The sequence below is a fragment of the Hippopotamus amphibius genome, chromosome 7 (genome assembly GCF_030028045.1).
Source record: "Hippopotamus amphibius kiboko isolate mHipAmp2 chromosome 7, mHipAmp2.hap2, whole genome shotgun sequence".
Taxonomy (NCBI): Eukaryota; Metazoa; Chordata; class Mammalia; order Artiodactyla; family Hippopotamidae; genus Hippopotamus; species Hippopotamus amphibius.
The window spans coordinates 126,637,298-126,662,844 of record NC_080192.1 but is presented as its reverse complement, the minus strand read 5'-3'; the positions used below and the strand labels follow the sequence as shown (position 1 = coordinate 126,662,844).

The following is a 25,547-nucleotide window of genomic DNA, read 5'->3' as shown; positions in this document are numbered from 1 at the left end:
AAGGCCAGTGTCTTCTCTCTGGTGTGGCCAGCAGAGGCTCCAACACTACTACTCTTGCACCTTTTGGCCATTCAAGTCCTCCCTCTTCCCCATCCTTAGTACCTCCTCCTTTGGCCCCCTCATTCATTTCTATGGAGAGACACAGCCCAACATACCACTCAGAGATAAAACGAACATGGCCCCGCAGTGGTTTGCCTGAATGAGGGCAGCCTCTGGGAGCTCACCTCCAAGTAGATAGATTGTGTCTCAGAAGCTGTGGGTTGGAGCTTGGTCACCCATATGCCTCCCCCAATCCCGTAATGTAGCCACAGTGGCTGCTGTAGACATGTTTTTCCTATAATGGGCTAGGTTTGTCTAATACCTGGATGCTGTGAATATCATTCTTGAGCTGGTCCTCTTCTCCAGCTTTATCCTATTATGTGGCTGCATTGTAGACTGTGTTTAATGTTTAATGGCTTTGTTTATGTTTGCATCGTACTGACTTACCAGCGTTTCCAGTTGAGCATGCTGTTCTTACTATTCTGTCATGTAAGGAGTGTGGGTATTTTTTAGGAAGTGGCTCCTTTAGGAGGCTTACATTTAATACCCCCATAACATGACCAAGGAGTATGTCAGTGGTTTCTGGGGAAACTTAATTCTAAAGATGCTGGTGGCCCAGGTAGGTCATGGAGGTCCTGGTGTACCATTTGCATACAGCTTGCATCTGATGTTTATCTATATTCACAGGCTTTGAGTCCTGTTCTCTGGCAAACCTTTAAGCTAGCATGATCTCTTTTGAACAGAGATGGTTTTCATTTTAATTTGTTGCTCTTTTACTTATTAATGGTAGCTCAGAAGTGCAGAGCCAAGGGACAGAGGGAAGTGAGAGGCAGAAAGAGGGTCAGGTGAGAGGAAAATGAGGGCCGTGTGTGACCTTCCATGGGACACCTATTTGGATCCTGAATCCAGTTAGCAGTGTGGCCTCCAGAGAGGAGTGAACCTCTTTGGAGCAGGGTTTCCAGGGTTCCCAGCGACTGCCTGGTCTTCAGCTTCCCACTCCCATGGCCAACAGGTGCAACCTGAGCAGCTGCCCTTGGGGTGGGGGGTGTGGGTGTGCTTCTCCCACTTGGCATCCTTGGCCAACATTGTGGGGAATGTAGACCTGACCTTCTCACATGGGTTCTTGTCTTTGCAGTCCACTCTCTGAGCCCTTCTGATATTAAATTTGTGGCAGCCATTAGCAGCGTGCAAACTGTGAGTATGTCAAGGAGATGGAGGTGGGAGGTAGGGGTGGGCACTGGTGACCCTCTGAATGAGCGCCCAGTAACCAGGCCGAACGTTTCATGTGGGGAGGGAAGAACATTCTCTGAGCTAGAAAAAGCCTAAAATCTAGGGTTCTGAGATGATGTTGTTGTTTTAAATCAAATGAATGCCTCCCTTTACATTGGGATGAAGAAACTTTTGGAGTTTCTCATTAATAAACCGATTGATAAATTAAGTCAAAGGTCACACAGAACTTTAAAAGTAATCTCTTAAACTTTCTATTTATGACATAAAGAACAAAAATGTCCTCACCCGCATGGTAAATTTTTAAAAATACATTCATCTTTGCTAATAAGGTTTAAGTGGTATTATTTTATATGGTCAGGAAACAGGGAAAGAGAGTGATAAGGAAGGAAGGATGGAAAGAGAGGAGAGAGAGGGGTGAGCAGAAAGAGGAGAGGGTTGGAGAGCAGAGCCCAGTGTGATTCCCAGGTCAGTCCTGGCTTCTCACAATCCACCTGCCATGGTCTCAGCACTGCTGCTCCCCAAGTCCTAGGAGCTCCCAGCTGAACAGACAACAAATCAGATGTTCTCAGCTCTGCCCTGGGGCCCAGCTGTAACCCCCACACCTGAACCAGGACGCCCCCGCCTCTTCCCTCCTGTGTCTTCCTGCCGCCTCCGCCTACGTGTCCTTCCCCAGGTCCTCCCAGTCTCTGCTGCTCTGTACCTGCTGCAGCCTCAGCCCCTGCCCCTGGGCCCAGCCTGCCTCCGCACTGCAGGCCCGTCCTGCTATCCCATGCACAGTGCCAGCTGTGTGTAAAGGACGAGACTTTGCAGTAGAAAACTGACCAGGGTGCAGTGAAATCCGCAGCCAGGGCTCCCCTCCCTTGTTCCATTCTGCCTGCGATGGTGGTGTTAATACTGCATGTGTGATCATGAGTGTATGCACGTGTGTGTGTGGGGATGAGGGTTAAGGTGGAGGTTTCCCAGTAGGAGGGATGTGAAAGGGGAGGTGGGAATAATGAGAAGAGATTTCATGTCCCGCAGAGCACATTGCCTCTGCCGAGCCTGTGTGCCCCTGCCACGCCGATCACCACGTCGCAGAGCCAGGGGTGTGTGACACTGGCTGAAGGACTCTTGAATTCTCCTTCCTCCGGCAGGGAAATTCACTGCAGGGAAATCTCCACCCCCAGTCAGCTTTCTAAAGTTAAACCAATCAGTGGTTTCCACTCTGTGGTCCCAGCTTGGAGCGAGTTCTTTGGCTCATGAATTATTCAGCCTCACAGCTCCTGCTGTCACTCAGCTCACCCCCTCTCCTGCTGGCGCCCGAGGCCCAGGGGGTTGGAAGACGGCTTCATCCATGATGATCTCCCAGCCCCAGGTTCATTATATTATCATCACACTGACGGGCACCTCATCCTTCAGGATAAGCCCCGAAAGCACAGTTCTTAGGAGGCTGCCTTCCTCTGCCTGCCCTGAGAGTCAGCTGTCGTGAACCTAGCCTGATTTATAAAAGACATCAGGCCAGGGAAAAATAATGGAAGACAGTGACATGGAAAAGACAGACGTCTGTACCGCTGATGGTGCTTTTGCTTCAGGCTCCTGGAGCTTTCTGTCACCAGGGTCAGTCACTGACTTATGACCGTCGCAAACACTTGTTTGTTTCATTGCTCTGGGCTTCCTTTGCCTCACAGAACGTTGAAGGTCAGATTCATCAAGATCATTTTCAAACTAGCACTTGTGATACATGTTCAATATAAGAAAAAATCAAAGCACATGTAGATAGTATAAAAATCGAAGATCTCATTCACATCTCCTATTCTCTTGCCTCAACACACACACACACTCCAACATACAGGGGGAGAGAGAGAGAGAGAGAATATAATCTAAATAGGGTTATACTGCAGTATACTATCTGTGACCTTTTCTTTTTTTTCTTCTTAACTAAGAGTTCACAGACATTTTCCACACCAGGGAGGTTAGAAGCCACTCTCTCAAATTCCCTGAAGCCAGGGCTCGTGTCTCACTTGGCGGTGCGTCTCCAGTACCTGCGGCCAGTGAAGAGTGTGGGGAAAAAATGGCGGCAGCGTGGGAGTTTGCGGGGTTTGTCCCAGCCTTCCCCTCTGTGACCTCGCCCCGAGCTCTCCCCTGCTCTCTCCACCTTGTTCTCCTTGTCCTCTCCCTTCCTTCCCCTCACCACCCCCACCCAGCTTTCCTGAGGAAAACCTCTGCTGTCACTCAGGCTCCCTTTGGTCGGACACAGGCTGTCCCCCTGGCCTCAGCCCTGGAGGCTGGCCTCCCTCCGGACTTCACCCATCTGGAACCCTTATGATCCCTGACTTGAAACTGCGTGTGATTTTCTGTTTAATGTGTTACCTTTCTCTGGAAATTCTCCTTTCAAGCGCCCTCTTATTGAGAAGTAGAGAGGACTCCATCCCTGTTAGAGGAAGGTTATGGTCAGCCTGCCCCGCCAAGAGGGCTGCAGAGGTGTGGCCCAGTGTTACAGACTGACTGGCCGTCCCTGGAGCTGGGTCGTTAAGGACAGGCGGGCCCTCTGAAGGGGAGCAACAGCAGGCTGGGTGCGGGTAGTGTGGGCACAGTATCACCTGTCACCACCACAGACACTGTCTTCTAGGAATTTTGAGAGAGAGAGAATTTGTGTCAGAACCTGTGAAAATAATACTACTGACTAAAGCTCATATATGCTGAACACTTTCTATGTACTGGGCACAATTCCAAGCATCCCTAGGACCTCACAGAAGACAAGATTCCCATGGTCTCACCTCAGCCCTACGACCAAGGAAACTCTCCAGCTGAGTGTCCTGTGTGGTCCAGCATTTACCAAGAGGACAATCAAAAACTTATTTGGTTCATTCAAAAAATAGTATCAAGCGAGTATGTACGGAGTCCTTATGATGTGCCAGGCGCTGTCCGACTTCCGAGACGTATAATCAAGGACAAAATGGATGCAAACTCCTGCCCTCAAGGCGCTTACGTTCTAGGCAGGGGAGACAGACAATACAAAAGTACATTTTAGATTGTGGGGGGGTCACAATCACACAGTCTCTTTTGTCCCTATGTCGAATGTTAATCGTCTAGAAAGATGCATTTAAGTCTAGGTTCTCCCACCCAGTTTTCTATCTGAAGAAAATATTTACACCTTCTATTGTTTTGAGTTTGGACCCACATGCTTTGAAGAAAGCCTAACTTCTTTCTTCCCTTCCTGAAAAATGAACATGGGCAGGTTTGGCCTTTTTCTGGATCTAGGGGTTCCCTTTTGTTGGTTGGAGGGGGTGTCTGGCAGGCAGCTGGGGTCTCCCCAAGACAGGCCCTGCTGCCTTCCCTGGCTGGGCTGTTCACACTTTGTATCTTTTCCAGCCTCCAAACTCAGCAACGAACAACCTGGAGAAGCAAGAATGGTAATTACCCTGGAACCACAGGGCAACAGAGCTGAGCGGAGCCGCTCTCATCTGTCTGCTTCACTGGTGGGGAAAGCCGAGGCCCAGGGAGGAGACACCTGCTCCAGGCTCCCTTAGGAGCAGGCGGCAGAGGGGAGACCAGAATGTAGCCCCTTGCCTCTGCGTCTAACACTCCCCTTGCCCTGGAATCCCGCCGGCTCCCCTGAGAGAACAAAGGAGGAAAAGTGGGAGAGGCTGAATGTGGGGGTCTTGCTTCCTTCCTCCAGTCCCCTTGCTCTGCTCTGGGGAAAGCAAGCAGGGTCGGACCAAGGTCAAGCTCATTCTACACGGGGGTCTGCATCCTCTTCCAACTTTGGGTCAGACTAGCGGGGGCGGGGAGGAGGGTCCAGACCTGCTCACCCCATTTTGGCGACTCCATTGCCATCTGAGGTGTGTCTCTGTCTCCAGGAAGGATAAATCCAGAACCGGAGCAACGCTGAGCCACAGCTTGTTATGAAAGAGACCATAGCAGTCAGGGGCAAGGGTTGGTAGGCGACAAATGCAGTCTGAAGCTTGTATATTTGCTTCTACTTGTAGGACTGAAAACGAGCTACTGCAAGCGTGCATGGGAGTGGTGACTGGTGAGTTCTGTGTTTTCATGGCCAGAATCCAGACTGTCCCTGTCCCACCTGACACAGCAGCATTTTGGTTAATGAAGAGGACGTACCCTACTGGCCAGCTCGTGGCAGAGCCTGAGGAAAGGGGGAAGCATCCTGCAAGGACAGATGGGGAGCCAGGGTGTGAAAAGACACACTCCCTGAAAGGAGGGCGTGGGAAATGTATCTGAGGGTCCCTGAGAGAAGAGACTCCAGGAGACATTGGGTTAAGGTTAGAGGACATGGGAGAGGAGTCGGGGGTGGCTGGGCCAGAGTCCTGGGGCTACTTTTCCCCACGGACCCCAGGACAGGACTTACAGCACTTCGTCTGGCAAACCGTCCACCATTCACTGCCCCCACCCCCCAAACCTCCCACCACACCAAGGAGAAGACCTGGCTCTAATTTTCAGTTTATTTCATTTCGTAGTAAATCCCTTACTTACAAGATAAATATCTCAGTGGGGTTCAAGGAAATGAAATGGAAAGAATGAAAACCAACTGCAATCCCGCCGTCTAGAGATAATCATCCTTAACATTTTGGCCTTTCATATATGAATGTGCTTAGTGATACACTATCTGTAACCTGGTCTTTTTCACTGAATATCCAAGGCCCCTTACAACTTGATAACGTTATCCTGGAAGCCCTGAGTCCCTCCGCGCCAGCTGAATTAACCTGGTGGATAGTCACCTATGCTTGGTGCTCACCAGTCAAGAGCAGGGACCCCACTTTTCACTCTATAATTAGAGTGAGAAGATGCGGGCGGCAGTGCGATGCAAATGCTCTGCTGAGCTGACCCTGGAGTGAAGCCTGAGGACAAGTGAGGCAGCTGGTGCCCCGGCAGTTCAGCCAGTGAATTTCACCGCAGGTCTGAGAATGATGAGGCTCCTGCAATGCAGGAGATAAATAAGATACTGGTCCTGCCCTCAGCCCTCTGCATCCAACAGGGGAGGCTGAGGCCTGGCCTCCGGCCCTCCAGGATATGATTCACAGATGAGGGGATATTGGTGGCCGAAGTGGTGGGAGAGTCCACTGGCAAAGGGTCAAAGGGTTCTGAAAGAGGAGGCCCCTATGACTTGATGACTGTCCCAGCTCAGGCTAGGTTTGGCCCTGTTTACCTTTAAATGGTAGGAAAAAAGAAATTAAGTGGTGTATTTGGGGGTGTCTAGGAAGATGAGATATAGTTTAGACCCTGAAACCACAAGCCCAGCTGTTGCTTTACCTGATTTTTCAATTTGTCTCCACTTTTTTTTTGTCCTTTACCCACCTGGTAATAGGTCCTGATAGCCCCCCATTAAGCACAGGGCGACCAGGAGCCCCACTTGGCCAGAGGAACAGCAGAAGGCAGGGCAGGGCAGGCAGATCACGCACCTGCATGCCCTCAGAGGCAGGGTTTGCCGGGAGCTGCCAGTGAATCCAGTGTACCTAAGGGAGTAGTGGGGCAGGGGAGAGCAGTGTGCAGGGTCTGAAAGCTCAGCTGGGTAGCAGAACCAACAGAGGAGCAGCTGGTTTTCCAAGGAGAAAGTGCTGTAGGGGCATCCAGGCCCGAGATCAGCCCACCTGTCCTTCAATCCCAGAAACTTAGAGCTCTTCAAATCTGGCCATGTCCTCGCCCCCCAAGGCCATTTTGCAGATGGGAAAACTGAGTCTCCAGGAGATACATGTGGTTACATGGTCAGTATGTGGCAGAGTCCCTGGGAACCCAGGTGGTCCAGCCCCACAGCTTGTGTCCTTTGTTCTGACCCCAGAGAGAGAGGCAGTGAGGACAAAGTACACAGCAGACCTAAAACAAAATGATGGGCAGATTTGTATGGAAAGATCCAAGGTCATGCTTGATCACAGGGAAACAACGCATTACAAATGCCCTTAATTTGAAAAGCAATTCACTTTCAGAGATGTAACACCAGAACAAAGGTGTATTCCTGTTTTGTCACTCATCCTCATGGACTCTCCTGATGTGAGGAAGAGAAAGTGCCCCCCCGCCTACTCACATGTGCCCAGTCTCACACAGACACACATGCATACACACACCGTCCCTGTCACCTTCAACTAGCCTCAGAGCTTTCCGTGTTCCCACCACGTGTGGGCATGGGCTCCTTCCGCAAGCTGGTCAGGGCTCTGAAAAGGGAGCTCATCCGTTTGGGTTGGGGGTGAAGAGGACGCAGACCCACGTGACTTAGGGGGCGGCCCAAGCTGACCAAGCCCAGCTATGGGACTCCTAGCCCCATTCCCCCACCCCCAGTCCAGCTGCCTGCACCGTGTCAGTTCCCTTCAAAGGCAGCCCCTCTAAAGCCACCTCCTGGATCCTGCGCCCACAAAGCCCCAGGTACTTGCGGATGGAGGTGAAAAGCAAGGGGGCCTGGGGGGGGAGCGGTGCCACCTGGCTGCTGTGACACCCTCCCTGCGCTGCCCTCTCCTCTCTCAGGAGCAGGACGCAGCCTAACTGCTCCTGGCAGCACTATTTTTAGCGGTCCTCTGGCTGTCAGCTCTGGGACGCGTTTTTTGCCTGTTCCCCGGAGACTTCCCGCCCTGCTGTCACTCTCAGGAGGAGGGAGGGGGGCGGGGAGGCAGCCTGCCCAGGTCGCTGTCCCGGTGTCCTTTCCCTAACACGTCAGTAGCCGTGCAAGACAGTGAAGAGCTTGGGTGTTCAAGAGCTCAGGTTCGGATCCCAGCCACTTCAGGTAGCCCTGAGACCTCCGGGAGCTGGCGTCACTTCCCCCAGCCTCAGTTTCCTTTCGCACACACCTAGGTGCTTGGCACTTGTCCTAGTAGGGATGCTCATTTTCTCAGCTCTGTTCACTTCTAGGGGCTGCTACGAGGTTGACCTTACAGCCCAAGGCAGGTCATGCTTCAGAATGGGGACAACGACCCTGGCACCTCACCCCAGAGGGCATCAGTCTTTACAGATGACCTCCAGCTGCCAAGACCGCAGCCTCAAACAAGCTCTCTCTTTAGTCCTTTCAGATGTCATCAGACACTTCAATCCCTCTGCCCTGAGGCCCGTGTGCACCCCTGGGAAGGGCGTGGTACCCCAAAATGGTTCTGAGTAAGCTCTTTTTCTGGCTCTTTCCAGGGTTATATACTCTTGTCATTCCTGGGTTTCTAGACGGGAGGATTTGCGGGGGGTGGGGCTGGAGGCCTCAGAGGCTTAAAACTAGAGATCTGTGTTAAAGCCGAAACTTATCCGTTGCACTGATGTTCGTGTGCTTGATGGGCCTAACTTAAAAAACCAGGTCAATGTCTGCCCTCCAGAACCCAGGAGGGTGCTGTGCAGCCTCCCACTCAGAGACTGGCACGTGGGCCGGGACAAGGGCAAGCTTCCCGCCCTCAACAGAGTTGTATTTAACTGATTTTTCTCTCTGCTTCCCTCCCTCTGTGCAGAGACTTGTGGATTCAGGCAAAAGACCTGGTGAGGCACATGAAAGAGAACCAGGTAAGAATCCATCCGGCTCTGTTGGATTTGCTGAGAGGCAACCAGGTGGCTGAGGCCCCGGGGCCATTGTGCCCTGAACTTGGCAACCCGTGTGGCCTGGGCCCTCCGAGACTACCCTTCCCCTGGTGATTGTCTGGAGGCGAGTAAAATCCAGGGCCATAGAAGGAGAAAAACAAATACCGAACGTAACGCATGTATATGGAATCTAAAAAAATGGTATTGATGAACCCAGTGACAGGGCAAGAAGAAAGATGCAGATGTAGAGAACGGACTTGAGGACACAGGGTTGGGGGGGGTGGGGTGGCAAAGGGGAAGCTGGGACGAAGTGAGAGAGTAGCATTGACGAATATATACTACCAACAGTAAAATAGATAGCTAGTGGGAAGCTGCTGCATAACACAGGGAGATCAACTTAGTGATGGGTGATCACTTAGAGGGCTGGGATAGGGAGGGTGGGAGGGAGGGGATATGGGGATATATGTATAAATACAGCTGATTAAAAAAAAAATTCAGGGCCACTTCTCATGTTCCCAATATGGTCCTGCCAAAAGACGGCAGATGGGCAAAATAACTTCTTGCCCAGCGAGGTGGTTAGAGCTTGGGTCCAGAGGGAGACCAGTTTGAGTGTGAATCCTGAATTGCCACTTAGCTGTGTGATGTTGGGTGAGGCGCTTAAACCTCTCTAAGCCTCAGTTTTCCCATTTATGAAATGGGAGTAATAAAAGGGCCTGCAGCACCGGGCTTAGGGTGGCTTCAGTGAGGTGTTGGATGTACCCGGCACAGAGGCAGTGCTCAGTGCAAGCCTGCAGCTGTCATTGTCATTGAAGTGGCCATTGCTGCTGTTATTAATTACCATACCCGTTTTTGTTCTTGGGTGGAGGCTTCTGTAACATACGTGCTGGGGCCCTGGTCCCTACTCTCCTAGCAGTTGAGATACTCTTTACTCAGAAACTCACATATGGGCTTGTAATAAGCCACCTCTAATCTTTTGTGCTCTGCTTATGGACAAGTATCAAATCAAGGCAAGCCTTGCTACCAAGCTGGCTCTAACCAGGGACTCAGCCTGAACCACTGGAACCAAGGGAAACCACTGTTAAGGCTAGTTTCACATTCATTAGAGAGTTCAGGCATTCAACCCAGGTCATTCCAGGTTATACAAGGACTGGGAAAATTATAGGAATGCCGCTGTAAAGAATTGGTTTCCTCCTCACAAGAGACTTCCTGAATTTCTGGAATGGCCGTAACATTCTGGAAAATGGTTGGGAGGTCTTGAATCCAATCCTGTAATTTTACAGTGGAGGAAACTGAAGTCCCCCAAAGTCACGGGACCCATCTGAGTTTACTCAGCCAGTTCAGAGCTAAAATCTAAAGTGCCTGATTCACACCCCGTGCTCCTCAAGTGCACCACGCTGCCTCTTAAAAAACAGAAGTTTATTCTTTTGTTCCACAAATAACACATGTTCGTTAGAGAAAGATCAGAAAACACAGGTAAACAGAAGAATATTAAAATCATCCAAAACCATCCTTTAACCTGATGCCTGGAGAGAATTACTGTTCACAACTTGGTGTACATTCCCTTCCACATTTTTTCCAAGCACATATACCTGTATATATTTTATAAAAGAGGAATGTTACTAGATGTAGAAACTTTTTATAATCCACTTTCTCGATATCATATTTCCCATGACAATAATTATGTTTTCCAGCATCGTTTTAACAGCTACATGGTGTTTTGTCTCATGAGTGCCACAATTTACACAGCAATCCTCTGTTTGAGACATTTGTATTGTTTCCAATTTTTGACTCTTATGAACAAGGTTACATCACTGTATCTAAGTATTTCTCATATCCTTGTTTCCTTAAAATACACTTTGGGAAATGGAATTGTTGAATCAAATGGTAAGCCCTTTAAAAATTTTTTTTGATAAATTTTGCCAAACTGCCTTCTAGAGCAGTTATACAACTTTAAATTCCCACCATATACATCACCTTTCAGGGAAAACAAAAATCCATACATATGGTTTTATGGGGGTAGGTGTATGAAATTGAAAGACATGCAAAGAAAAAAGCTCTTTTGGCTCCAGGTTTCATCACCATCTCTTTTTGATGCTATTGTCCTTTCTTCCAGCAACTTGACTTTCAAAATGACTGGAAGCTCATCAATGTGTTCTTCAGTAACACTAGCCAGTGTCACCTGTGTCCCTCCACCCAACAGGTAAACCTCAGGCTGGGAGGCAGAGGGATTGCAGATGCTGGGGTGGCTGCAGAATAAACTAAACCTGCCTGGTCTACACCTGGCAGGCTGGGTCTGGTGGCACCGGTTTCAGAGTTAGGGCAGGCAGGCAGGCAGGTAGATAGACAGACAGATATGTAAGGACTCAAGGAAACATTGAGGGACAGGTATTTTTAATTTACCATCCTTCGTATCAGGAAGAGGAAACCGTGGTGTATAGATACGCTGAGTCAATGATCATTCTGCAATTGAGGAAAATCCGCTTCCTAGTTAAAAAGTCATTTTGCCTCTTTTAACTCTGATTTCATTTAAATGCTGAATTTAGGAAATAAAGCAGGATGTGTACTTTTGACATCACCTCTTGAATTCTAGTTCACCGTGAACTCTGGTTTTAATGGGAAGCTGTCTAGTTGTTTATTAGGTAGACTGTATCTTCTAGGCTCTTTGGCAGTCCCAGGAATGGGATATGAAATGTGTGACTTTTTAAATATGTAGGTGACTGACTCTGACTTAAGTCTTTATTGAAGAGTGTCCAGGTTAGGATCAATTAAAATTGAGAGGGTGGCTTAGAGACCCAGGCTCTGATGATGTAAATGGCACATGGACAACTCTTCGGAAGCCTGAAGCCTGATGGCCACCAAGCTGGCCCTGCCACTTATGGCAGTTCAGTTACCTGCCCACTGTCCTTTCAGCCACCTGCCAGGGCCTCCACCAGACCTTGGCACAGATAAGGATGAAGTTTCTTGAGATGCTGTCCCCTCTCCCAAATACATACTCTTGCCTTCCTCCAAATGCCCCATGACTCCTGGTCCACCATCAAACCCCCCTTTCCTTTAGTGATGCTGGGCCCTGGGAGAACGCTGACGGAAGCCCACCTTCCCTGATCAGCTCTTGTTAAACAGTACTCCTGCAGATCTCCTTGGTTTGTGGCATGTAGATCTGGAAGCTTGCTCTACTTCACCTGTTTTCTCCCATACCAAGTGAAATTTACATGCCCTGTTTATTCTCTGCACCACCCCCTCCACTTTGGCCATTGCGCACGCCAACACTTACTCATGAATTTACATATTCATGCATTGAAGTGCTCAAACAAGCATTGAGGCATTGCTGCATTCCCCTATATATCCACTCATCCATCCATCGAGCCATCCATCCATCCATCCATTCATTCATCTGTAAGTTATCTCTTCATGCATAAATTCTTTCTTCTTACATGCAGGCACACATTACTATATGTATGATGAGTTTGTTCCTGCTTGCATTTGTTTGACTTTTTAATATTTGAATGCGTTCATTGATACTCACACTCATTCACTTTTTCTTCCATACATTTTATCTTGCATTCAAGCATTACTACATGAATTCTTGCATTTTTTCATGTCTTCTTTCATTCTTTTTTTCCTTCAGTACATTACATGCATTCTTGAATACATACATGATGTATTCCTGTGTGCTTATGTCCATTTATACATAATTTTTATTAATCTTTTGTTATACAAGCAATACACAGATGCTTTCTTCTTTTAAAAAACGAAACATTACAGGTTAAGCTAAAGTACCTTTGAGCCACCACCTCCAATCCGCTCCCTCTTTTTATTTCCAAACCTTTTGCTTATCTATAAATCCTAGTGTTCCTTTATGTGTGTGTATATGAGAGATTTAATATAAATAGTATTATATCATATGTACTGTTGAATAATTTTTTTCACTAACCAAGTATTTTTGAGATCTAGTCATGTTGATACATATGGATTGAGTTTATTCCTGTTACTTGCTAAATAGTATCCCACTGTGTACATTTACTACATTTTATTTCACTATTTCCATATTGATGCCCATTTAGGTGATTCTAGTTTTTCATTATTATAAACAATCTGGTTCATTTACTTGAACATGGTGTTTTTCTAAATACAGTGATTATATTTCATGGTATTCAATTACAATGTAATTTATTATATTTCAGATTGTAGACTGAAGTATATTAGTAGGTCAAAAATCAGTTTAAAAGATTACCACCAAAAATTATAAAAAACAGAAAAAGAATAGAATCAACTATAAAATATTAGAGTTCATTGCATATAGTAAGGTAAGTGTTGGCTCATGATTATTTTTGCTTTATTTATATAGAGATATACATATGTATGTGTATGGGGTTGTGATGTGAAACACATCTCACACTGTGGGTCATGATCAAAGCAGTTTGAAGAAAAGTGCCTTGAGTAGATTCTTAAACCTATAATTGCTGGTCATCAGATACATACACATTAAGTCTTAAAGGATTGCCTAATTGCCTTCCAAAGGAGCTAGACCCTTTTATATTCTAATATCCTGGGACCAGTCCCAACATGTAAGGGGCTTTTCCACACACCAAGCAATTCTCAGACACCAGCTGGGTGTCCTACAATTCAACTCAATTCTGACACGATCTACAGGGAGACAACATCAGATCTCACAGGTTAAGGGCTCAGTCCTACAGGATTGCTCCCCACCCCCATTTCAGATGCCAATCCCAAGTCTAGGTTGTCACCTAAGCTTCTGCCCCGCTGGCTATAGATTGGAGGTTCCAACAGGCCCCTCCTTGAGTTCAATTAATTTTCTAGAGTGGCTCACACAACCCAGGGAAACATTTTACTTACTAGGTTATTAGTTTATTATAAAAGTAAATAACTCAGGAACAGCCAGATGGAAGAAATGCATAGGGCCAGGTATGGGGAAAGAGCGAGAAGATTCCATGCCCTCTCCAGGTGGGCCATTCTCCCAGCACCTCCATGTGGTCGCCGGCTGGGAAGCTCTCTGAACCCATCCTTTTGGCCTTTGACTAAATCACTGGCCAAGAGCGACTGATTCAACTTCCAGCCCCAGGTTGGTGGGGGCGTGGGGTCAGGAGGACTGAAAATTCAACTCTCTAATCACAGGGTTGATTCTCCTAGCAACCGGCCCCCATCCTTAGGTGTAGTCCAAAAGTCACCTCGTTAACATAGCAAAAGACACTTTTGTGCTCTCATCACTTAGGAAAGTCCAATGGTTTATAAGCTCTGTGCCATAAAAGGTGACAAAGACCAAATATATACTTTGTGTTATAAATCACAATGTCACATATTCTCACCAGTGTCTGAGCACACCCCTTCCCTACAACCTTTCCAACAGTTGTTATCAGACCTAACGATTGTTTGTCAATATGTGAAATTCCCTCAAGATCTAGTCATATGGATACATATGGATTAAGTTTATTCATGACAAAAGTAATCATGCTTCACTCCTGATTTCTAAATGGCTACATACCAGTGATGTAATCTCTGTAAACTGAGCTTACTGTCACAATGTTTACTAGCCGCCACTCAAATTCGCACTTTATTGCATTCTTTCTTCCGTCTTGATTTTCCTTTTTCACAAAGACCACCAAGGCTTTGGAGCCTAGAATAAATCCCACTTCCACTTCCATTTCCCCCAAAGGACCCTGGGGCTCATGGTTCTGGCTCTCAGCCTCCTTGGCCTGGGCTGGCCGGCTCTTCACTTCACGCCTCCAGGCTCGCTTCTGCAGCCCAGACCCACCCCTCACCTCCTAGTCTTCCTGGTGGTCCTTTTGGCCACAGCTAACCCAGAACCCCCATCTGAGAAGCTCTTACACAGCACTTCTGCATCCCCAAAGCACATTCCAGGCACGGCCTCTCCCTCAGGGGTTGTTCTGCAGAGTCCCTGGGGCCGCAGGAGGTGCTCTGAGACTATGGGCTCCAGGCTTCCACCCAACCTCACAGAGCAGCTCTGCCTTTACCTGTGGCACACATGTCCAGTTTCCTGAAATAGTTCATATGAGAAAAAGGTATTGTACTATTAAGAAGAAATGATAAACTCCTGTCCTGGCCTACTTAGAACCTGGAATTTTCCTCCCCTAAGAGGCCTTTGGGCTCCTTTCATGGGGAATAGACAAGGGCCTATGTCCACATTTGTTCTTTAGGGGTTTCTTAAGGCCAAAGTCATAAGAGTGTAAGATCAGCAGTGATGATGCTTCTTCAAGGCTGTTATGGAGGGTCTAGCCATTCAAAGGCAGGTGCTTCAGAGGTAATTGGTAACCTGGCTCACAGCTGTGACCCAGGGATGCTTTCAGGCCCTGGACTCTTGCTTACTGCTCTCCAGTTGAAGTCTAGTTGTACGGAGTAAGAACAAAAGTCAGAAGAAGAGAAAAAATAAAGGAAAAAAAGAAAAGAGAGAAATAAAAACAAGACCTGACACTGCAAGAATTTATTCCTGAATTGAGTTTGTTTGCCCCATGCACAACAGGCCAAATGCCAGGACACTGAGGTTTGCAGAAAGAAAGGATTTATTCACAAGGCAGCCAAGTGAGGAGACGGGAGAACAAACCTCAGATCCACCTTGGGATACTTATGGGATAAAGGGACAGGGTAGTCTGAGGCATGGGGAGTGTGGGGAAGGTGATTGGAGAAAAGAAAAAGGTGAGTTGCACAGGTGCAACTAAGCTACATGCTTCTTCATGGAACGCATGTTCAGAAAACAGTGGTGTTAGCATGTTCTGAAGGTGGAGTTTTAGACCCTCTGACGTCAAAAGGTCGCCAGTGGGACACTCAACCAGTTGGAGGTCTCAACCAGTCTTGTCCAGTTGGAGCTTGAGCAGGTGAACAGCTGACTCCAAGTTCCTGAAAAACAACTTGGGCAAACATCTTATTGTTTAGGCTGTGTAATGCTGGAGGACATGCAAGTTTTTGTAAAAACAAAGCGAACTTGATCAGTGAAGGCAGGTTACAGTTCACTATTTATTAAGCAGGTTATAGTTTAATGGATCTAATGGATGACAACCCTTGGTTTCAGAAATATGCCTGTTTACTTGTTGCAGATGCCTTTAGAAAGAGGTGTTAACGTTTTGGAGGGCACACAAGCAGTATGACTCAAGAAACCTAAAAGTATTTGTGTCTTTTGACTGAATAATCTTACTTCTTAGAATAAATCCCAGGGAAATAATCTGTTAGCAAAAGTTGTCTGGTTGTAGGCACATGTTTGACAATAGAGCATGCTTCTGATTCTGGGGGCAAAAGATGTAAATGGAAATGTGTGAGTTCATTTGGAGAAATAAGCATTTTCCTGACTTTGAGTTATAGAGGAGTTTATCATGGGTGACCTTATAGGCAAGGGACATTTTATAGGGGCATCATGTCTTCCACTAAGGAACAGGGCCAGTTGGTGCCCCCAAAGACAACCATTCAGTACCTGGAAAGCTTAGGTGAGCCCCGATTCACTCTGCAGCTGTGAATCAGCACCTGGACTAAGAGGGTTCCAAAGCAGGGTTTGCAGTCCGAGGAGACCCGTGCGGGGATTCTCCAAGGGAAGAGGGAAGCCCTGGATATGGTACAGAGGGGCAGTGAGGACCTTTCTAGACAGAGTTCCTGTGACTCTTTAGAAGGGAACGCGTGATGCTTCATGTCACACTCAGGGAGAGAAAAATGAGACGGAGGCTTTACTGCTGGCTGTGGCAGCAAGCAGAGTGGGCGGGACCAGCTTTCAGAGGACGGCCTCGCATGAAAGCAGGGACCCAGGAGGCGGAGGCTGCCCTCCGCGCAGTCCCAGCCCGAGTGATTGGCAGCTGTCTCCAGAGTCACCGCCTGTGTCCCCCCAGGAAACAGAACGGCTGCTAGGCCTGCTCTGTCTTCCTGTCTGAGCCAAGTCGCCTCGGGGGACAGCAGGTTTGCAGGCAGCTTAGGAGTTTGTCTTGTTGTAAAGTTTATTTTTGTCTCGTGTTGTTTTGTTTTTTACGCTGAAAAGGTAAACCAGGGTTGTTTTTTGAGGTGCTCTCATTTGTTTATTTTCATTACCTGCAAGGAATTGTGCGGGTAGGAGTTGTCTTTAAATAGTGACAGGCGCCCTTAGGGCAGAAGTGGCAGGGAGAGGTCTGATAAGAGCGCCATGTAGAAGTTTGGAGGCTCACCTGAGTCCTTAAATCCAAGTGTAATTGTGTCCCCCCTCTGGATCTGATTTTCTTCAGATCAAAGTGATGCCATCAGCCTTTGGGAGTAAGTCTGGTCTCCTATCCCTCGTGTGAGCTTTAGAATTGCCTTGACCTTGAGTTTGCCCTTCCCTGACATGGAACTTCTCATTTGCAGAAGTTTGCTTTTTTCCTGGTGGATGATGGGTTGGGGAAGTCAGAGAATGGGCAACAAAACCTAGGAAGCTCTGGGAACTCTACACTTGTTTGTGGGAAACGGGGTTTTTGATGGGGCCTTTGTCACTGTCATCGAGGGGGAATGGGAGCTCAGGGAGGGGAAGGAACGAGCCGGCATGAGCCTGGCATCCTTGGCCATGTCCCCATCCCCCAGCCACGCTCAGCACCTTTCTCCTTCCACAGCAAATGCACGTGATGAGCAGCATGGACCAGCTGACGAGCACGCTGGACTACCTGCATCGGGAGGTGAGGCTGGCGGCTTCCCCAGCTCAGGGGGACCGTGCACCCGGAGCTCCCTCATGGCACCTGCAGGAGCCAGGAGGAGCTGCCCTTCTGCGGGTTGTTGGGGCAGCTTCTGGTTTCTTTCAAATGGCCTCCACCGGGGCGGGAAAATGGGCTCCCAGGAGGGAGACCAAGACCCCACAGAAAGGGAAAGCTCTGGAGGGCCAGTCTTCTCACTCTTTTGATGAAAACATGGGTCATGTATAGGGCTCTCCACTCTTGCTAAAGGATATTCCCGAGAGGGCCCCCTAGAGAGGAGGAAGGATTACAGCCTCATTCCTCCCTGGGGTCTCAGTGACCCACTCTTTCCTGAGGCCTGGCTCTGATTGCGTCTGGGGCAGTGACGGCCTGGAGGGGGCTTGAGAACCCTCAAGACTTCCCTAAGTGACCAGGGTGAGCACCGCAGGTCCTGGAAACCCCAGGGGAGCTCTGGGCTCTCGCCTTCCCCATCGCTCCCTGGGGAGGAAGAGGATCCACAGTCCCATTACCACTGGGTCTTGTCCACACTGGGCTGGGAGGTGCCCTGCCCACCATGAGGGGAGGCAAATGGCACAGCCAGAAGGACGGACAGCTTTGAACCAACTCCAACCAGCCACGTCCCAAAGGGCCTGCCTGTTTAACCAAGGGAAGGCCCGTCGTGCTCAACCAGACCCCAAACTAGGCTCAAACCAGGGGTTCCAGGGAGGCCACGGGGCAGCGATGGTGACTTTGCAAATGCTCGTCTTGCCCTTCGCATCCCACTAGGTCCCCAAAGCGTTTGTGAACCTGGTGGATCTCTCCGAGTCTCTGAGGGGCCCCCACTGGCATCAGGGAACTCCGCTCAGGTAAAAAGGGAAGTGGCAGGGGACCAGCGCTTGTTGACTGGTGCCACGTGCCAGGCACCACGTGGGGCACTTCATGCGCATCGACTGATTCAAGGATGGAGTCGGAGAGAGACTAAGCACCGTGTGTGAGATCACACAGCTGGTGGGGGCAGGGGCAGGCGGCAGGAGGGACCCTCTGCCACATTGTTTTGGGGACTGAGTTAAAGGATGAAATAGTCCGTTGACATCATGCCAGGTGCCTTCCCCGCACCAGCATGCCTTGAGAGTTTAAAAAAACAGCTTAGGCAAAACATCTATAAGCCGAGAGGTATTGCTTCCAGGAATTGGAAAGACAATTTAACCTAAGTGTACTTTATTTTCACACAACTTGATTCGCAAAAAGTTCTGAGATTTTTCAGAGAATTTAAACTCTTTGAACCCAAATCCTGAGGCTTCTGGCTTTGCACGCGGAAAAGAAGTTCACGTGGATAAAGTCAGGGATGGGTGGAGATGGTGGCAACGGAAAGGAGAGGACAGTGCAGAGAGGAGGGGGGATTGAAGAGGAAGGAAGGTGAAGGGCTCAGAGTAGGGGCAGGGAGAAGAGGGGGTGGGTTTCTGGGGAGGAGCAGTGAGGGAGGCGATACGTCAGGAGATGGAGGGAGAGGGAGCGTCTTCATCATGTAGCCTTGATTCTCCCCAGTGTGTGCTTCCTTCCTTCCTTCTCCTGGACCCTCTAAGGCTTCCAGCTTCTCCTTCCCCTGCTCTCTAAACAACTCCCAGTCCCCCCAGTCCCCTTCTTCCCCCAAGGGGCAGCCTGAACAGCCCCGACGCATCATCCGTGTTCATTTCCGGCTTGTTTTAACCTGCAGCCCCACGGCCGAGCCCTGCAGGTGCTCAGGGGAGAGCTCACGGCTGTCCAAAGTTGTGACCCAGTGGGCCTATCAGGTGAGCCCACTCGGGGACCCTGGCTGTTGGCTCACAGGGGCGGGGGTTCATAAGAACAGGGGTGGTAGGGACAATTAAGGTGTGAGTTTGCTGATGTAGGACCCCACCAACTGAAGTCAGGCCTGAGAGTCAGGAACCAAAGACAGCAGCTATTCTTGGGTCACTTCCAGGTAGCGACTTGATTTTCCTGTATGTAAAATGGGGGCGACAGTACTGGTGGCAGGGAGAGTGGATGGAATTGGAGGGTGGTGGTGGTACCTACAGTAAAAGATGCTGAAGAGTTTGCAGATCACTCCGAGGTGCTTTTGGCCATCATCGTCACTTGTACCTCTGCATCTGTGGCTGCTGAGCTGGTTTGCTTGGACTCAGCTTATGCCCCCGGACTATAGCCAGGGGCTCCTGAAAATGTGCATCCGGTTTACAGGAGGGACCCCAAGACAGTGTGTACGGCTCAGTGGGGGCCTTCATCCCCCGGCAAACAGTGCAGAGCACAGCGTCCACCGACATGTGTTAACGTGATGATTTTTATTTAAGAAGACGTTTTCTATATGAAGCTGTATGGCGCTTCTCTCACACTGGAAGTGACATTTTTGGAGTGGTTAATAGCACAGAACTCAGCCCTTGAAGAGCGCATGGGGCCCTCCCTGCACGCTAGGCTGGCGTATACTTCTTGAGCTCCCAGAGAGAATATGTTTCAGGTCTAACTCTGGTCTTACCCGATGCTGGGGCTTCAGAGGAAAATGAAAACCCGATTTAGTTAATCAGAGGGCCCCCGAAGTGTGAGATGAGAGGGAGCTTCCAAGTAGCATGTGATTCAGAACAGCACAGGTGGGTGATTCTGACCGGGGAGGGGGGCTGCCGAGGACTCCCTGGTGGGAGGACGGGGCAGGCTGAGCCGCGCCGGTGCTCCTTTCCTCAGGAAACCTGGGAACGTCTCCTGGCCTCCAGCAAGTACAACGAGCAGGAGTCCTTCGCAGTGGTTTTCCAGCCTTTCTTCTACGAGAGAGCCCTGCCGCCACCCTCAGTGAGTGAGGGCCTGGCCCATACCCTCTCCCTCTGCCGCCCTCTCCTCCGCAGAAGCCCCAGCCCAGTTAGTGGTCCACCAAGCCCAGGATGTGTAGTCTCAGGGGGAAATGCTACAATATTCTCTTGTACTTTTGGGGCAACGTCCCCATGGGGTTGGCTAGCCCTGTGAGGTAGGTTCCGAGAGGCAGAGCAGCCCAGAGGTAAAGAGCGTGGACTCCAGGCAGACGGCTTCTGGCTCTGGAATGGGCCGGCTATGTGACCTTGGGCAAGTTGTTTGAACTCTCTGTGCTTTGGTTCCTCATCTGTCAAATCGGGGCCGTTATTTTCATATACCATCCCCTCAGATGGTTGTCAGGAAGAGTAAATACATGTGAGGCACTTAGAGCAGCGCCTGGTGCTTGGAAGCCCTCTGTATCTCTCAGCTACAGTGACTATTCAGGATGGAATTTCCACCACACCATCCTCCTCCCTCTGCAGGTTCCTCCATACCCGTCCCTGCAAGGGAGGGTAGTTCAAGGTGCTTCCTCACCCAGGCCCCTGGGCAAATGCCCCTTATCCCAGGGGGGCCGCCCAGACCGCAAGCACTGTGGTGGGTCCACACCGGCTCAGCTCAGCGAGGTCTCTCGTGCCTCCGGGGCTTCAGTGCTGTGCGTCTGGGACCGTCCTTCCCTCCAGGCTCCTGGATCCTGCTATTGGAGGCATTGTGTCCCTCCAGGACTTCAGTGATGTCTGGTGGTTTAGAAAGAGGAGGAGGAGGAATATTCGTCCCGCTGCCCTCCCCCAACTCAGACCACCCCTGAATCACTTCCCTATCACCTGCTCCTTCCGCGGTTTAATTCTGTATATACAACCCCACGATGAGGAGGAGCCGCCAGATGTGCAACCTGCCCCTGCAGGCCCTCACCTCTGAGCCCTGACCCCAGACAGCAGTCCGATAAGTTCCTGCCATTATTGATGGGGAGGGGCTGAGAGACAGAGTCTGGGTGCACCAGGAACTGCCCCCCATCTCTGCTGGGAGAGCTTCGGAGTGCGTGGCGGGGCTGTCCCATCCCCAGGGGCACGTGGACTTCTCATCGGGTTCTCTTCCAGGGGGAGCAGCCACTCCAGGATCCCACCACACTTGCCTTGACTCTCTGGAACAACATGGTGAGTGGCTGGGGGGTCCCAGGAGGCTGCCCTGTCAGCCCGGGGTTTGGCGTGTGGAAGGAGGAGCAGGGCCTCTGCCGTCATGCCCAGTCCGCCCACTGCCCTGATGCAGGGGTTGCAGGACCCCAGCAGGACCCCAGGATGGTGACTCTGGGCCACCAGGGGTCCCTCCTACACCCAGCGACGTCTCACCTGGGACCACCTGGGAGTTTCACCTCCTCCTCCTTGAAGCTGGGCTGCAGCCCCGACAGGGATCAGGGCTCCCTGGGCAGCCTCAGCCCTGCTTTTCCTGGAGGCAGACATTTCCTCGGTGTCTGTGCAGGAGACGTCGCTGGGAGTGGGCACTAGGGAGCAGACTCACATAGCGACCCCGTCCAGCTCTCCTTCACCTTGCACCTAAGTGCCATCGCGTGGTTTCCAGTGCCCAGGGCGGTGTCTGGGGTGAGTGTGGAGGGATGAAGACCTGGGTTCAAAGCTCTCACACGCTGTGTGAACGTAGGGTCTCAGCTGCCTTTTTGAAAAAAAACATTATTTATTTGGCTGTGCTGGGTCTTAGTTGCAACATGCGGGCTCTTAGTTGCAGCATGTGGGATCTCGTTCCCCGACCAGGGATTGAACCCAGGCCCCCTGCATTGGGAGCGTGGAGTCTGACCCACTGGACCGCCAGGGAAGTCCCTCAGCTCCCTTTCTGTGAAACCTCTGAGCCAACACGTGGAGAGCGTGCAGCTCCCTCCTAGTCCACAGCGAGTACTCACCATGGGCGGCCCCTCTTACTCTGTGACAGGCTTTCCCCAGACTCTGAAGGTCCCCCAGGGCTGTCTGGGATTAGTCAGTGGATGGAATGTTCCATCAAAACTTTGAACCTCTTCAGGGCACCAGACAGAAACCTGATCTTGTCTTTTTTTTTTTTCCCATCCAAGCTGCCCTATTTTTAGAATTCCAGTGACAGAAACTTGGTTTTCTTCCTCCTTGAATTAGAAAAATCTCTCTCCATCTCCTCACCTGAGGTGCTGTGCTGAGTCCTATGAGCCTTTGTAGTCGGGCGTGCGGTAGCCAGTAACACCAGGAGGGCAGGGGTTGGCCCAGGAAGCCTGGATGGATGGAGTCACACTAGCCTTTGGAGAAGGCATTTGATTTCTTTGAACAAGGACCCTTGTTACTGGGCCTGAGGCTTGGGTGAAATAGTCACCCAGAAAACTACTTTGCTGCTGATCTCCTGGGAAGGGCCAGGAAAGGAATGTGACCGGTCCTGCACGGGCTGCCCTCCCTCCACCCTCTCTCTCGGGGGGATGGGGTGGGGTGGAGGGGGGGGCTGATTCTTCCAGCTCAGCCAAACCTCTCTTCTCCTCCGTCACCTCTCTCCCAGGCAACACAAGAGCGCCTAGAGGGTGCCTGCCCTGTGCTGGGTCAGAGGAAGACACAAGAGACACCCCAAAAGGCCTCTGCCTTTCCCGAGCTTAGGGAATAGCTGGAAGGGCACAGCAGGAACAAGGTCGCGTGCTGGACAGGGCACCCAAAAGCGATATGAGCAAGAGGCCAGGACAGCCCCACGAGGGTGGGTTTGGAATTGGCTTTGGGGGGTGGGGGTGGGGAATATGTCAGAGGAGCCTGGGGCTGGCATTCCCAGGCAAGAGGACCTGTGTGAACAGAATAAAACGTGCCAGCAAGGGGCAGTGGGAGGCTGGTGTGACGAGAGAGGAAACGGGATGAGGAGGCCCCAAGAATGAATGAAGCACCCTGTGCAATCAGACAGGCGTGCGGCACGCACAGCATCCTGAGACCCACTCAAGGGTGAGGATGGGAGGTGCCCAGAGGGGAACAGAAGGTCTCACATGCAAGGCCAAAGGACTGAGACCCAGTAGGTGACACGGGCTTCGAGGAGGAGGTGGCTTTTCTAGGTGGGCAGTGGCCTGCCCAACCAACCAGCAGTCATTTCCCAGTGAGAGACCTCGAGGTCCCCGAAGCCGAGCCAGTGAGGAGGGAGATGTGTCCCTAGGCATCCTCTCGGGCAAAATACCAAACCATCCCATGGCTTCCGGGGTGAGCATAGCTGCCAGAGCACAGGGACAGCTGCTGCAGGCCCGCGTTAATTTATGAGAAATTACGAAGGTCACAGGTTAGGGGGAAAGGGCACTGGGTAAGGAGCCAGGAAACCTGGGCTCTGAGTCCAGCTGTGCTTCTGGTTGTTTCTTGAGATGAGTCACATGGTCTTTCTGGGCCCCATTTTCTCTATTAGCCCAAGAAGGCCTTAGAAAATACAGGAGCAGTCCATGCTTGGGTTCCCTCCTGTGTCCTCCCAGGGATATGGGGAGGCTCCTGGCCTCCAAGACCACAGAGGTAAAAGCCAGCTACGTCCATCACGCCCACATTCACAGACACAAAGAGTCCCGAGTGAGGGTCGCTCTCTTGCATGGGGAGCAGAGAGGGGCCAGCAGAATCGCTGTGACCACAGGGGCCCAGGTCCTACCTCTTCTCCCCTCGGCCTTGCCCCAGGACACAGCGGTGGGGATGACCATGCAGGGCCACACAGTGTCTGCTCCCCTGACCAAGCCCCGAGGTGCGTGTAAGCTCTGAGGGCTGGTGAAGGAAAACCCCACACACCCGCCTGCAGCCATCGCGAGCAGCCCTGCTTCGGAAACACACCTGGCACCGTCCCAGCTGAACGAGCCACCCACACGGAAGCAGAGCTCTTGGCACAAAGTGGAGGAGGATTTTGTGTTTGGGACGTAATTCATTTCCTGGGCCATTCCTGCCTCCTCGATAACTTCTGATACCTCTTCTGCAACAGTAGTGTTGACGAGACCCACCTGTGGGCACTCGGTTACCAGAGCCAGCGGTCACAGACCCCAGCCTCATGCCAAGCCCTGCGCTAGTGCCGGAGCTGCAGGGCAGGGGGGCACCACGCGGGAATGGCTCATGGTCCCGTGGGAATCTCGAGAGCATGTCTCAGGTCATCCCCCCCACCCCTCCCACACTCCAGATCATCTCGGAGGCAGGAAAGCTGTGCACAGGAGACGCGAGCAATTACAGGGCTAAAAAGAGGAGCCAGAGCACAAGACCAGCACCAGCGTCCCTGGGGTGTGTGCGCGTGTGCAGTGCAGGGTGGCGGATGGGGGGACCCGCGAGGGGTCATTGACGTAGCTGCGTCATCTTCCATCCTGAGGTTCGAGGGTCAGGGTGGGTGTAAAGGAGATTCATGGCAGCAGGAAGGAGGTAGGTGACTGACAAAGAGACATTTAGGACAAGGTCCTGTATTTTTTTTTAATTTTTCGGCTGCATTGGGTCTTTGTCACTGCTCACGTGCTTTCTCTAGTGGCGGTGAGCAGAGGCTTCTCACTGCAGTGGCTTCTCTTGCTGTGGAGCACCAGCTCTAGGTGCATGGGCTTCAGTAGTTGCAGTGCACGGGCTCAGTAGTAGTTGTTGCTCACAGCTTAGCTGCTCCGCGGCATGTGGGATCTTCCCAGACCAGGGATCAAACCCGTGTCCCCTGCATTGGCAGGTGGATTCTTGACTGCTGCGCCACCAGGTAGGTCCCTAGGACAAGATTCTTAATGCAAATGAGTTTACTGGGAAAACCTATGAATTTTCTTTTGGAGTCCTTAAAAAATTAGGCTTTGCTATATCCATTCGACTAAAATTATCACAAAGTGGTTTTCTCAACATTTCTTTCCAGATTCTGTTATTGATTAAATTCTTGAAAGATTGGAGAAGAGATGTCAAGCCAGTTTGACATTGGGCCACCCACCGAGGCCCACTGAACACTCCCTTTCAGAGCAGCCGTGAACGTTCTGGGTGGGACTCCCATACTTAGGAGTGTCCACCATCAGATTAAAACTGAAAGGAGATGGGGAGCCCAGTTCCTCCTTCAGCCCCTGGGTGAAAGGTTGCCACTCCTTTTCCAAAAGGTTAATTACACCCTCTTATCTTACTCTGTCCATTTGGGTGAAGAGCCAGTCCCGAGAAGGGTAAAGTTCTTTCCCTGCTTCTTGTTTGCTGGGTACAGATGCTGGGATAAGATATTGCTGAGGAATCTAAAAAGCTCGTGGAAGATGGCAGAGCCTGTGACTGAGCCAGACAGGGGGGCTCCATCTCGTAGGCTCCTGCCTCTGTGTCCCGCGTCAGGGTCCTTGGGAGGGGAGAGGAGTGGAGGGCCAGCTCCTGGGGGCAGCCAGGCTGGCAGCAAGCATGAGGTTCCCAAACAGTAGGAGACAATGCA

General features: G+C 50.7%; 1 protein-coding gene across 5 annotated transcripts in view; it reads left to right on the top strand.

The window, feature by feature from the left end:
• The window catches only part of PLB1 (phospholipase B1), a 209,730-nt gene that overhangs the window by 109,251 nt on the left and 74,932 nt on the right, over positions 1–25,547 (top strand). For 4 of the 5 annotated variants that reach the window (XM_057742728.1, XM_057742727.1, XM_057742731.1 and 1 more), the window contains 11 exons: positions 1,175–1,233; positions 4,621–4,661; positions 5,238–5,281; positions 8,250–8,340; positions 8,676–8,727; positions 10,856–10,942; positions 17,313–17,375; positions 18,156–18,235; positions 19,084–19,159; positions 20,079–20,183; positions 21,275–21,331. In XM_057742728.1, the coding sequence (XP_057598711.1) occupies positions 1,175–1,233; positions 4,621–4,661; positions 5,238–5,281; positions 8,250–8,340; positions 8,676–8,727; positions 10,856–10,942; positions 17,313–17,375; positions 18,156–18,235; positions 19,084–19,159; positions 20,079–20,183; positions 21,275–21,331 (755 nt within the window). The remainder of the gene's footprint in view (positions 1–1,174; positions 1,234–4,620; positions 4,662–5,237; positions 5,282–8,249; positions 8,341–8,675; positions 8,728–10,855; positions 10,943–17,312; positions 17,376–18,155; positions 18,236–19,083; positions 19,160–20,078; positions 20,184–21,274; positions 21,332–25,547) is intronic. The other variant, XM_057742730.1, reaches the window with a different exon arrangement.